At 39.3% G+C, this 14,376-nt stretch overlaps 1 protein-coding gene across 1 annotated transcript; it reads left to right on the forward strand.

Annotated features, from left to right (window-relative positions):
• Nucleotides 1–1,849: 1,849 nt before the first annotated feature.
• si:ch211-214j24.15 (GTPase IMAP family member 8) lies at nt 1,850–10,840 on the forward strand. Its single transcript, XM_022196177.2, has 4 exons — nt 1,850–2,890; nt 7,069–7,782; nt 7,865–8,515; nt 9,925–10,840. The coding sequence occupies exons 1-4, from the start codon at nt 2,218–2,220 to the stop codon at nt 10,596–10,598; spliced, it is 2,712 nt and encodes a 903-aa protein (XP_022051869.2). The 5' UTR covers nt 1,850–2,217; the 3' UTR covers nt 10,599–10,840.
• Nucleotides 10,841–14,376: the final 3,536 nt, after the last annotated feature.

The following is a 14,376-nucleotide window of genomic DNA, read 5'->3' on the forward strand; positions in this document are numbered from 1 at the left end:
GCAGTTCTGACGTAAAAAGGAAAACAGTTACAGAGATTATGAGAAGCTGCTGCTCAGGTTTAATCACTCAATAGGGTTGATAACAGCTCATAAAATCATAAAAATACAGTCATTTTTCATGATCAAAACTAATTTTCTCTCTTTATTTTACATGAGATCACATGTATTATCTTTGGCTTACTAACATTTAATGAAGGATGTTTACAGGAATAAAACTATGAAATTACCCTTGTATAAACATAAACATGCAGTCAGATGCATAAATATTTATATATGTATGTCTGTGTGCGTACAGATGATAGATAAATAAATTATATATATGAAATACTAGAAACCTTTAACAGATTACCAGAGATAGATAATATATACTGATGATACATAATACAATAAATGTATTTATTTACACGATTACTCTAAAGGATCCCACCAAAACTCTTACTATTCATCCAAAATCAGCAGCTTTTACATCACTATGCATATTGACATGATTTACTCTTATTTTCATATTTTTGCTTTCTCATTTACATATTCATTGCCGCATGATAGCAAAGTTATCCTGCTCATCACAGTGTCTCTGTGTTACATAATGACGTGTCCAGTGTGTCTGTGTTTGGTAAATGATAAATGCTATTTCTACAGAGGTGTGGTTCCTTCTGTCCACTGCATGCCAGTGTGATTACTCATTACAAATGACCTTCAGACTCATTAAACACAAACTCCTTCAGCAACAAGCTTTGGTCACATTTTGTCATGCTGAAACACGGAAGCACAAACGTGACATGTGAATAAGCGACAGTTGTTTTTAAATGTAGCAGCTCATAGATGGTGCAGAATCTGAGATGGCAACCAGCGAGCTGTCAGCATGTAAGTTCTCATATCTGATGAATCTTATCAACTAAATAACATCCATGACTTTGCTTGTTTCAATTTCAAACAAAAACAATGTCTTACTTTGCAAAACTTGAACAGTAGTTCTCAGCATCATATTTCAAATGTCCTTATATTGATTTAACAAGTTATGTAATATAGGTATGTGTAATTGTTTGTTGTTTCATGAAATTTGATGCCATTTACTTTCATAATTGATTCCTCTAGCGGCTTCATTGAGATCCCAAGCAAATAATCAATGTTTTCATTTGTAAAAGGTCATTTGAGTGTTTGAGCATAGCCAAAAATGCACAATATAATCCATGATGGAAACGAGGACATTTCCTCAAGTATTGTACTTGAAATACTTGAGTATTTTCATTTTGTGCAGGTTGCTTCTTTTATTCCAGCCTTCATATGATGACACAAATTCTATAATACCAATACAGACAAAATATTGAAAACAAGTGAATAATATTATCTGTAATTTAAGAAAACAGGGTAATTAGTTGAAAAATGTTTTACCACTTTTAAAAATCTTTCATGTATACAATTATTTTTTTAAAAGATGCAAATATCTGTTAAATAACAATATTTTTTGTTGATTTAAATACAGTGAAAATAGTGTAATTTTATGATGAAATGTTGTAAAAGAGCAAAAGATAATTATAAAAACAGATTTTTTTAATGTGGCAACTTGTTTTTGTTCATTGTCTTGGTTTACAGTGTATGTCAATAATTTAATATTTTATTCCTTGCATTTACTATTAATTATCTTTCATTTACTGAAACAGAAATAAACAGTAAATGTTGTACATTGAAAATCTGTTTGAAATGCTTATTTACAGTATAGTAATATTTTTCCCATTTCAAAATTTTGATGGCAATACTTCTGTACTTATCTCAAGTATAATTTCAAACAGCAGAACTTTCACTCGTAACGGTTCATTTACACTGCAGTTATGCTGCTTTCACTGAAGAAAAAGACTATTTTCTTTTTCTATCACTGACTGTAATTTCTCTGAAGTAATCAGATATGTTGAAAATAGGACACGACAAAGAAAAACAGTAAATATTCGCCTTTAAGAAGCTGCATCTGTGAGTGTTTGGCCTTTTTGTCTAGAAATTGACTTCACTGATGGATTATCAAAACAATTTCTGCTTATTTTTAACAAATATTTCCAGATCTACAGGTCTATGGTGTAAATCATTTAGGAATTTTTATTTAGTGTATGAAAATTAGTCATCAGTTTTGAACAAGAAAGGTGATTTTTGGCAAAGAAGCTTTAGCTATAATTATCCTTTCTCATACTTTTGTATCATTTTTGTTTGTCAGTGGATGGCTGGTGTATGTCACAGTTACGGATTGTGCTTCTTGGGGGCAGAAACTCAGGGAAGAACTCTGTGGGGAACCTAATCCTGGGTAAAGAGGAGTTTGTCACCAGAGAGAGGACTTCCTGCTCCCGGCGGCTGGGTGTGGTGGCTGGACGGTGGATCACGGTGGTCGACACTCCGGGCTGGTGGTGCGACTTCAGTGTTCAAGACACATCTGAGCTGGTGAAGAGAGAGATCCTCAGCAGCGTCTCTCTGTGCTCACCAGGCCCACATGTCTTCCTGGTCACGGTCAAGGCCAGCTCGGCCTTCTCGGAGAGGCGTCGCCGGGCAGTGGAGGAGCACGTGGCCCTGCTGGGTGAGACGGTGTGGAGCCACTGCATCGTGGTGTTCACCTCTGCAGACAGGGTCGAACACTCTGGAGCAGAAAAGTGTCTGGAAAGAGGAGGAAAGGCCCTCCGATGGCTGAGCGACAAGTGCAGCCAGAGGTGTCACAGTGTTATCTTGAGTGACCGTGCTGAAGTCACGGAACTGCTGGTGAAGATTCAGAATCTGGTCATGGAAAACGGAAACAGTGTGTTTGAAATGCAGGAAAACATCTTACAGGCGACTGCAGAGGAGAAGAGGCGGGTGGAGGAGAGGGCTCAGCTAAGGTTTATCAGGATGAAAAAGCAGAGATCTCAGATGAGAGGTGAGTCAGTGACGATTTCCAAAATGCTTTGTATAATTTGTCTGTTCAAGGGGACACCCTCAAATTAGGTCTTAATACCCAGCAGTGTATAAAGCAGTTAAATATGAGTGTGTGTTTTCATTTACCGTGTGAAATTGTAGCAAAATATTAACTGTAATTATTATAATCAATATTTAGACACTGCAAAACTAATCCTTTAAATCAACAGTGATGATTCAGGAAAAATGTATCTTGAAAATAATTTTAGGAGATTTCAATATAGCAAAACAAATCATTTTGTCATCACACATTGTAAAATAACAAATTACTATCTGTAAAAATGCAGATTTTTTATGTACTGTTTTGGTCTCTGTTTTTTTTTTTTACATACATTTAAATATGTAAATTAATACTTTTTTTTCTAGGATCTTACTAGTTATCTGTAATGTAGCAAAACAGGGAAAATCTGTAAAATAACAGTTGAAAAACCACATACTTCCTACAAATCTTGAATATAGTTTTTTTTTTTGCAAATTTAAATACAGTCAAAATTGTGCAATTTAATGATCAAGTGCTGCAAATATTTTGTGTTGTCTGAGGTGCTTCACAAAGATTTTTTTGGTATTCTGGTAAAGTTTCAGTTTCTGCAGCCATATTTTCTGTTGCTTTTTATGCTGCTGCAGCCATAAAAAGCATTTATCTATCTGAACAATACTTTTCCTGCAGTCCTAAATGTGCATACATCTACACACGTGGACAAAATTGTTGGTACCCCTCAGTTAAAGAAGGAAAAACCCACAATTCTCACTGAAATCACTTGAAACTCACAAAAGTAACAATAAATAAAAATTTATTGAAAATTAAATAATCAAAAACAGCCATTACTTTTGAATTGTTAACATAATTATTTAAAAAAACAAACTAATGAAACAGGCCTGGACAAAAATGATGGTACCTCTATAAAAGATTGAAAACTATTTGACCAGAGTGACATGATTAACTCAGGTGTGTCATTTAATTGACATCACAGGTGTTTCCAAACTCATAATCAGTCAGTCTGCCTATTTAAAGGGAGACAAGTAGTCACCCTGCTGTTTGGTGAAAAGGTGTGTACCACACTGAACATGGACAACAGAAAGCGAAGGAGAGAATTGTCCCAGGACATCCGAAAAAAAATTATAGACAGACATCTTAAAGGTAAAGGCTATAAGACCATCTCTAAACAGCTTGAAGTTCCTGTGACAACAGTGGCTCATATTATTCAGAAGTTCAAGACCCACGGGACAGTAGCCAACCTCCCTGGACGTGGCCGCAAGAGGAAAATTGATGACAAATTGAAGAGACGGATCGTTGGAATTGTATCCAAAGAGCCCAGAGCAACCTCCAAAGAAATTAAAGGTGAACTCCAAGGCCAAGGTACATCAGTGTCAGATCGCACCATTCGTCGTTGTTTGAGCCAAAGTGGACTTCATGGGAGACGACCAAGGAGGACACCACTGCTGAAAGAAACTCATAAAAAAGCCAGACTGGAATTTGCAAAAATGCATGTTGACAAGCCACAAAGCTTCTGGGAGAATGTCCTTTGGACAGATGAGACCAAACTGGAGCTTTTTGGTAAGGCACATCAACTCTATGTTCATAGACTGAAAAACCAAGCATACGAAGAAAAGAACACTGTCCCTACGGTGAAACATGGAGGAGGCTCAGTAATGTTTTGGGGCTGCTTTGCTGCATCTGGCACAGGGTGTCTTGAAAGTGTGCAAGGTACGATGAAATCTGAAGACTATCAAGGCATTCTGGAGAGAAATGTGCTGCCTAGTGTCAGAAAGCTTGGTCTCAGTCGCAGGTCATGGGTCTTCCAACAGGACAACGATCCAAAACACACAGCCAAAAACACCCAAGAATGGCTGAGAGAAAAGCGTTGGACTATTCTAAAGTGGCCTTCTATGAGCCCAGATCTGAATCCCATTGAACATATGTGGAAGGAGCTGAAACATGCCATTTGGAGAAGACACCCATCAAACCTGAGACAACTGGAGCTGTTTGCTCATGAGGAGTGGGCCAAAATACCTGTTGACAGCTGCAGAACGCTCATTGACAAATACAGAAATCGTTTAATTGCAGTGATTGCCTCAAAAGGTTGTGCAACAAAATATTAAGTTATGGGTACCATCATTTTTGTCCAGCCCTATTTCATTAGTTTTTTTTTTTTTTAAATAATTATGTTAATCAACAATTCAAAAGTGATGGCTGATTTTGATTATTTAATTTTCAATAAATTTTTATTTATTGTTACTTTTGTGAGTTTCAAGTGATTTCAGTGAGAATTGTGGGTTTTTCCTTCTTTAACTGAGGGGTACCAACAATTTTGTCCACGTGTGTATTTTAAAAGACAGTCGTCCTTCAGACAACAGCATTTCCATGTATCAACCCTGTAGTTGCTGTGCCGACCAAATCATCAGCTATGATGTACGGCCACGTAGCCAACAGAAATGAGGCATCTTCGTTGTTGAGGTGTTTACAACAAACTGAGGAGTTTCCCACTTGAAAAGATATTGTAAGGTAGATCTGCTGTAACTTTTGAAAACTCCACCTCTTTCAATGCTCCGACACAGTGTAAGACTGGTGGTGTTCTTCAGTCTTCCTTTTATGCAGTTTTCCACTGCATCAACTCAGAGCAGACACAAAGCTGCACTAATATTTGCATGAATGGCACCATTTCAGCATTTCTGTTTCCAGTGCAGTGTGGAATCCAACAACTTCAACCATGACATCAACTCCAAGTGCACCAAAACAGCAAATTATAGTTTCTGCACTTAACTTCAGTTTTACGTAAAAAATAAAACAACAGAGGTTTCCTATACGGTGAATTTAGCATTTATCAGTTTTTCAAGGGCATTTAGGAATACCTACCCTGGAACCGAGGCCGAGAGGATTTACAGGGACAACTGTTGTAGTCCGAACAAGACAAAGGTTCAGGCCACCCTAAAATGAACCACAAATGAGAAAACAGAAAAAGTGCATTAACTTGCACATTCACATGGTCCAACAAGTTTTCCCACCTACTCTGGATGCAACAGCTGTGTAGCTTTTAGCCTGGATTATTCTGACATTCCTAATATTGATTTAAGATAATAGCTCTTGTTAGAAACATGCAGCTCCAGACCCGTTCATGTCAGTAGTCATCTGGTGCCAACATCGACCCTTTGATGTGAACGTGGTTAGAGGTAAAATTAGAAACAGACTTACAGAGTTGATAACCAGTTTCATGTGACTGCCTGGCATCATCGTCCTTTCAAAGTCTCACAAAACAAGACCTGCGCAGGTACTTATTTCTTCTCCAAAAATGGCCCTAAAGGATTTACTACAAGGGCAATTCTTACACTCAAAACATGCACCAGGAGTTAAGCCAATCTGAAACAGCCCACAAGTGTCTTCGGTGGAAAAAGACCTACTAATACAGTCAGCAAATCAAACACCAAAACCAATTTGTGTTATCTCTCAGTACTTTCTGATTTCCCTGTACCAAGCTCCATATGTTCTTGAATATGCAAACTCTAGAAAACAGATAACACATGGTAAATGAGTAAGAACGTTTCCAAAACAGCTGGACACCAGAGAGCAAACAGTCCACTTATAAAATCACAATGTGATAGCTACAGTTAAACAGCAAGCTAAACTTGCTTCAACATTTGACAAACTGAAGGAAAAACCAGATTGCTTGGCTTCTACAATGGGAGATCTGGGAGATCTGGGGCATTTAACTGGAATAGTTTGGTTCCAGTTGTTCCTTTAAAGGGAAGAGTGACTACAAATTAGAACAAAGTTGTTCTAAGTGAACCATTATCCCATGTTAAAACATTTCTATTCTGATGGCAGTGGCCTCTTCCAAGATGATAGTGTCCCCATTCATAGGACATGACAGGTCAATATTTTCAATGAAAATAATATGAATCATTTTCATTGAAAACACAGTCATCTACAACTGATCTGATTATCAAAAAACCCAACAATTGTGGGAATATGTTATGGGAGAATGGTTATCTATCCTTTCAGTAGAGTTCCAAAGGTTTGTAGACTGAATGCCAAGGTTTTGAGTCTCCAAACTATGCCTTCAACCTTAGCATCTCACTTCATCTTGGCTGAAAATCATCTAAAATCCTTCCCTCTGCTCTACATTTACCACTTTTTTCATGCAGAGAGATTAAGGCCAGTTAGTGACATCCGGATCGTGCTGCTCGGAGCAAAGGGTTCTGGGAAAACTTCAGCACTGAACACCATCCTGGGCAGAGAGAGCATCCAGCAAACCAGCAGAACAGCTCAGTGTGTGGTGGGAAAAGGTGTTCTGTTTGGGAGGCAGGTGACCGTGGTGGACACTCCAGGCTGGTGGATGAACTATTTCTGCGCTGAGAGTGCCATCTTTGATCAGAGGGAGATGGTGTTGGGTTTGTCTCTGTGCCCTCCTGGACCTCACGTCTTCTTGCTGGTGATCCGAGTGGACCGAGCCTTCACTGAAACCTACAGGAGGTCGGTTCAGGAGCATCTAGAGCTGATCAGCCAGCACATCTGGAGCCGCGTCCTCCTGCTGTTCAGTTTCGGCGACTGGTTGGGAGGAACGACCACGGAGCAGTACATAGAAAGTGAAGGAGAACCTTTACGCTGGCTGGTTGAGAGATGCAACAACAGGTATCACATTCTGAACAGTAAAACTAAAGGAGACGAGTTCCAGGTCAGAGAGCTGATTGGGAAGCTGGAGGAGATAATGATGAGTGGCTGCAGCAGTGGACGGCATTATGAAATAGAGAGGAGAGTGTTGGAACAGCTGGAGGGGAAGATGAAACAAGAGAAAGACAGAGCCAAAGATAGGCTGATGAGAAGGAAGACGCAAAGGCAGATGGCGAAGTCTCAGCTGGGTGAGCTGCATACATTTAATTAATCCTTACTTGTTCTGTTTGGATTTTTTGTTTGAACAAATATGACTCTTTTTTCTCACAGAGAAGCTCAACTCTCTGCCAGAGATGAGAATAGTCCTCATTGGTGGCAGGAAAACAGGCAAAAGCTCCTGCGGAAACACCATCCTCAACCAAAAGAGCTTCGACACCGACGTCCAAACCATTTCCTGTGCAGAGAAACGAGGCGAAATCGGCGGCAAGCTGGTGTCAGTGTTGGACACACCAGGCTGCTTCTCAGTGACCGCTGATGTCCTGACAGCATCCAGTGCAATCCTTCTGGTCATCAACGTGAGCTCCTCGTTCAAAGACGCCCACAGAGAAGCTCTGGAGGAGCAGCTGGAGGCCGGAGGAGGCCGGCTGTGGAGGAGAACCATGGTGCTGTTCAGTTACGGAGACTGGCTGGGCGACACGAGCATCGAACAGCGAATCGAGAGCGAAGGCGAGTCTCTGCAGAGATTGGTGGAGAAATGTGGGAACAGATATCATGTTGTGGATAACAAGCACTGGAGGGATGGAGCTCAGGTGAAGGAGCTGATGGAGCTGGTGGAGGAGATGATGGTTGAAGAAAGGATGGATGTTCTCCAGGGAGGTGACCACATGTCCAAAAGTGTTTCTTCGGCACGAGATGCAATGACTCTAAGTAAGAAGGATATAAAGGAGCTCATAAAGAGAAGACATCAGCTGTTCAGCGACTGTGAGTATTATTCACTAGTATGTTTAACCAATACATATTCAGCCTTTTAGTTGTGGGTTGAATTCTGTTTGAAGGACTTTTCATAAAACAAGAACAGAAAACAAAGAATCCTCAGAACTGTTGGGTTTTCATGTGTATTTTGTCAGATCAAAACTAAATTCATTGGGGTTATTTTCATAATTAACAGTACTGTGGGGTCCTGCCCATTATATTTATAATAGTTAGGGTCAGTGCCGCAGTTTAATAAACTGTAAAGTCTTAGTTTTATTATTACAATGGTCAAGTTATATTGTATAATGAACAATACAATGTTTCAGCCTTAATATGTATTATAGTCAAGCAGAGTTGTATTTTGTCTAGCTTTTGTTGGTTTTTATCCCAAATATGTAAATTACTCAAGTAAAATCATCATAAATGACACGAAAGGGTCATAACCCAAAAAATTACACTTGTTAGGTTACTTTAGTACCGCCAACCATTATCCTTTTTACTGGAAGGAATTTTAATGCAGCAGTTAGTGGCATAAATGTGTTTTATGACAGAATAAAAGGGAACAAAACTTGACTTACCTATTGTATTTTATTATATGTATTACATGCTGTCCAAGGGACCACAAGACAGTTAACAGAAATTAGAAACAATATTTTTCTATTTTTAAATCAGTCATGAGTTTAGAATTTTTTCTCATCGGTTACAGAATATCTTTACTAACACAAACCTAAAAATGACTTCCTCATTGATGACTGGCTGCTTTGTTGTTTTCGTGAACAACAAACAAGGACGCTTCACAAATGAGTCACAATTCAACATCACCTGCCCAGTTGGGAATTTACAGCATCTGCCTCAGTGACCTTTGAACATCTAAATCTAATCAGTTCATCCTCGAATTCGAGTGAACCTTTGTCATACATTTGAAGAAGAGGAATGGGATGTAACTACTATTTTTAGATTTGTCAACATATAAACTATTATATCATCAATTATCCAAAATCAGTTCATTATGTTTACAAACTAGTCGGTATGTTTGATTTATTTAACAGGGACAGTGTACTAATAAAACAAAATGAATGTGTAAATATAGTCTTTGGGCAGAGATGAGGTAGTAATCAGACATAAAGCATGATAAACAAAATCAGTTCTTGTGTAATATACGAAACTGAAAATTCTAAAAAAAAATATGGCGTAAACAGCACAAAGCTGAAATATGAAAAACAGCCCTATCAGGTGTAACATGGGGAGAGATGAAATGAAATATGGTTGACAGTGTAAAGAATGAGGTAGCAGCGGCTGTAAAAGAGGGATAAGCAGATGTCTATCAGAGGATGGGTGGAGGCGGCTGCTAAAAGAAGGGCTGGACTTTTTTTATAGCTCACATGAAATCACATTAAGTGCTATTATTTCCTTTACAGTGCCTGAATCAGCCAGTTCTACGCCAGACTGCACCGCTGCTGCTCAAATTGTGACTTTACCAGGGCACAGAGCCAGACGAAGGACTGGATTCACCATCGTGGACATGTCCTACATCGGCTCAGTGCTCTCTGGCGCACAAGGACTGAGGTGGTCGACGGGGAATATACCTGTCTGGCTCTCTGCTCCTCACCTGACACTGAACAGCCTCATGCATCCCAGAAACCAAACAATGCTTCTGGTTTCATCTCACAATCACCACAGGACACTCGCAGAGGAAGACACCATCAGTGTGCACAGCCTCTGCCATCCTGTACTGAAGGATCGGACTCTCAGGAGGCTTTCTGAGTCTGGAGGCCTGCAGATGCTCATCGATCAGTGGGGCAGCAGCAGCCTGGAGGAGCTGGAGGCCTTCATCGACTCCTACTTTGAGATGGTGTGGGAGGAGACCATGGGGTCATGTCAGGATGCCGAACCCGACCGTGCGACTGCAGAGCTGGACGCAGTCATCGAGGAGGCTGCAGAAGAGAAGGAAAAGGAGGTTCTCTCTTCCATTGACAGGAAACTTTCAAAGCTGGAGCTCCTCGAGGAGATCCGGAGTGATCTGGTGGAGCTGAAACTGAATCTGGAGAGCCATTCAGGAGCTTGGAGACAAAAACAAACGGAGCCAAGATGACACATGTTAATAAAGAAGAGTCAATTATCAGAACTTCAGGCAGGAAAAAAAGAAATAATCATTTTTTCATAGCCAAAATAATAAATGGATGTAAAGAAAAAGAAATGTGGCAGCAGTTAAGCCATTTCTCCACAAGAGGGAGCCATTGTATAAGAGTAGATTTTCTATAGTACGCTTCTGCTGATTCCTCGAATTTCTATTTTTTTTCTGAAAATATCAGAACTCTTGAAATAGATGAAGCATTAAGGATGATTTTGTAATTAAAGCTACATTTTCTCCAATAAAACAGTCCTGTATATAAACATTGTTGCACACTGAATATGAAAAATCTCTAGTTTTTCCTTCAAAGTTCTTCAGTTTCTGCTGTCATGACCCAATGCTCACAAAAGACTTGAAACTCTGCAAAGCGCTTTGGACAAATGCAGCCATTTGGCATTAATATTTCTCTCTTTTTCACATGTGTGGGGCAACAAAAGTATTAGAAACATACTTGAACATAATTGGATCCAACAGTACAAAGCCGTAAACTACAGTCTTGGCTTAGACGCAGTTTCAACAACAATTAAAACTAAGATGACATAATGAAGAGACCAAATGTATGTAAAAACTGTAATATTACAGCCAGATGTGATTGTTAAGCTTCTCATCCCAGAATCATAGGCATTAATCTGCAGGGAACCGCCTCACTCAAGTCTGGCTGCAGTTAATTTTATCCATTTTATTTTTCCAGTGGAATTAGTGTTGTAAGGTCTGGTTTGCAGGTGGGATTCCTGTTCATCCCAAAGGTACTGAATGGGGTTGAGATCAGAGCCCAGTACATTTTATTTAAACAAGTCAAAGTCACAAATCACACAATTATGATTCATGCATGTTTTGACATTTTCTTCTGTAGATGCGATTTGGATTGTATAGACGACAATATTGAGAAACAAAAAGACAATTCTAAGATCATAGATTGTAAAAATATGACTAGTATGGATCAAGGAGGATGCCAGGCAGTTTCCAGATGCCAAAGCTCCTGACCCACATGACTTTTGCAAATTCGCCACAAACTAAATATGTATTTGTCATCTGGCTTCACTAAGCCTGTTAAACTCCAATCCAGAGGTTACAATTGTAGGTACCAGCATGTTAGCATAAAAAACTGTAGTGTTGGAATAAGCTGATCAGGATATACAACTGTAAAAAGAAGAAGAAAAAAAAAAAACACCAAAAAACAGTGATGCATGCTGTGAGACAGGAAGTCCCACTCTGTTTATGTCTGGTTTGAAGAGTTTGGGTCGGGTTTAAACCTAGTTTAAAGTCTCCAGGTTTGGTTTTGATCTGGTGTGAGGAGTCCGGATACGGCTTGAAGCTTCCAGGATTCCAGTATGCATTAAAATTTCAGGTCTGGTTTAGATCTGGTTAATTGTGTCAAGGCTTGGTTTAAAGCGTCCAAGTCTGGTTCAAGTCTGCTTTGAAGCTTCCAAGTCCAGTTCAAGTCTAGTTTAGTATCAACTCGTGGTCTGTTTTAAAGTATCCATAGTTTGAGTGTCGGTTAAAGGTTTTAGCTCTGGTTTACTGTGTCCATTTGTGGTTCAAGTTTGGCTTAAAGCTTCCAGGTCGGGTTCAAGTTGGGTTTAGTGTCAACTAGAAGTTTAAAACTATAATACAAAGCAAAGGCAGCTTAGTGGCTGCAGCCAAAGTCAGGAAAAAAAATCTGGCAAACTGTGTGATTGTGTCAGTCTACAAATTTTTAATATCATTTCCTAAAGAGGGGATCCGACTATAATTACAACTGTGCATTCCATTGAATTATAGTGTTCCTTAGATATATTCTTCTATTGTCAATTTTGGCTTTATTCTTTCAGCTGCATGGACCTGAGAGCAAGTAAAGAACAAGTATTAAAACATAACAGGAAAGTGAGCTTACTGCCAATGCCAAGGACAACAAGTATTAGGCTGTAGTTGTTAGGACTGGTGGTTGTGGAGAACCCAGGTGCAGACATCACCGACAAAACGTTAGGCATAATTAAAGAATTTATTAACTTAATCAAGAACCATTAACAACTGAAAACGAGACTAGGTGGACCAAAACTAATAGAACAGCAAACTCAGGAGGGAACTAAACTAGACAAAGACCACAGCAAGACTAAAAAGAGGAGACAAAAACTAAAATAGACAAAAACAACGGCTAAACTTAGAGGTACTTACAGGAGGAGAACGAACAGCTAACACAAGAACAAACTAAAGTCTCAACAAGTAACAAGTCCAGTGAGGGTAATCCAGAGAAGGGATGAAAAATGGCGAAGTCCAACAATTGAGAATCCAGTGGAGGAGGGTTGTGGGGAGTGAAGAGGAAACTGCATGTTGTCTAACTATGTGCCAGAGAAGACTGAGGGGAATGGCAGAGCTTAAATAACAGGAGACAGGTGATTAGACTTGACTAATTGGTGGCAGCTGATGCTCATGCTGTAATCAAAACAGGTGACAAGCCAGGAGAAGTGACAGGAGAGAAGGACCACAGACAGAGGGAGACAAAGACACACCAGCAACAATGCACACAGACAAGCAACCAACACAGAAGGAACAAACGGGCACACATCTTAAACAGAAAACAACAGAGTCCACAAAGGGTCAAAATTCAAACGAGGGGAGGAAGGAAAAGGGAGGAAAAGTGGGGCAAGAGGCAGCCAGAGGGCTGAATCCTGACAGTAGTGCTTTAATCAGTCTCTGTTTAAAGGCCCGTGGAAAAATAAAATGCTTTGAAATTTTTTCTGTCAACACAAAAAATAAAGCAAACACCACCAGAGTTCCTACCACTAATACCCTGTATTTATGCTTGTCAGGGAAAGAAAAAGGTTTAGACAGACTGCAAAAACTCTGGCCTTGCACTATTGGTGCACTGAGCTTTAGAAGTGGTGTTATCATTTTTCTAAGAGATCTGATTGGTCAGAAGGTGAAGTTTTTATATACATTGGTCTGTTTTCTGAAACTTAACCTGTTCTAGAGAAGGTCAGGTGTGCAACATAATGATATATAAGAAGTAAAGCACCACCATAGCCCTAAAAACACAGAATTACACCAGAAGTTACCTCAGCAACAACAAATCCAGCTTCACAGTACAGACCTCTGGAGAGAAGACAAACTATACAAGAAGCCAAATGACTACGAGTTACTAGAAACTACAAATTAAAAGAACACAAAAGACCACAAATCAAGGGAGAGGTTTAACAGCATCATTCTTAAAATTACTGCACCAGGTGTATGTGATGAATTAACAGGATTTGGCATTGCAGGTTCAGGAAATTTCCAGAGAACTTTACAAACTCTGGTCAAAGACAATTTGGCAATCTTCACATGAATCTGATGATTAAGGGTTGTTGAGTGGCAAAATAAAACTTTCTCAGAGGGTCCTACCAACAGACAAAAGACCAGATCAATCAAATAACAGCTTTAAGTATTTCCTGGTCAGCCTATTTTGCTAATAGTGAAGGTAAAAGCCTTTCTGTTGAGGCACTGAGATGTACAACTCTACGACCAACCATCTAAACTCCAGGTACTTCCAGTTTTACTTGACATAAAGTCCCACTTGGTACAGTCCACTTTGTAAACATTTGGTGAAACAAAGATCTTTCAGATGTGCATTCTAACAATGATTGCAAATCAAGACAAGCAAGAAAACAATGACACAAATACTTCAATGGAAGCTCAAAATAACAAAATTAATTCAATAAAGAAGATCATAACCTGATTATTGGGTAAAGAAGACTCAATGTAGGTAGCACAGTCAGGCTGT

Source organism: Acanthochromis polyacanthus, chromosome 21 (genome assembly GCF_021347895.1).
Source record: "Acanthochromis polyacanthus isolate Apoly-LR-REF ecotype Palm Island chromosome 21, KAUST_Apoly_ChrSc, whole genome shotgun sequence".
Taxonomy (NCBI): Eukaryota; Metazoa; Chordata; class Actinopteri; family Pomacentridae; genus Acanthochromis; species Acanthochromis polyacanthus.

Coding starts and splice junctions, on each gene's coding strand:
- si:ch211-214j24.15 (XM_022196177.2), top strand. CDS start 2,218: ATGTCACAGTTACGGATTGTGCTTCTTGGGGGCAGAAACTCAGGGAAG. Junction 2,891..7,068: donor GCAGAGATCTCAGATGAGAG/GTGAGTCAGTGA, acceptor TTTTTCATGCAG/AGAGATTAAGGCCAGTTAGT. Junction 7,783..7,864: donor GATGGCGAAGTCTCAGCTGG/GTGAGCTGCATA, acceptor TTTTTCTCACAG/AGAAGCTCAACTCTCTGCCA.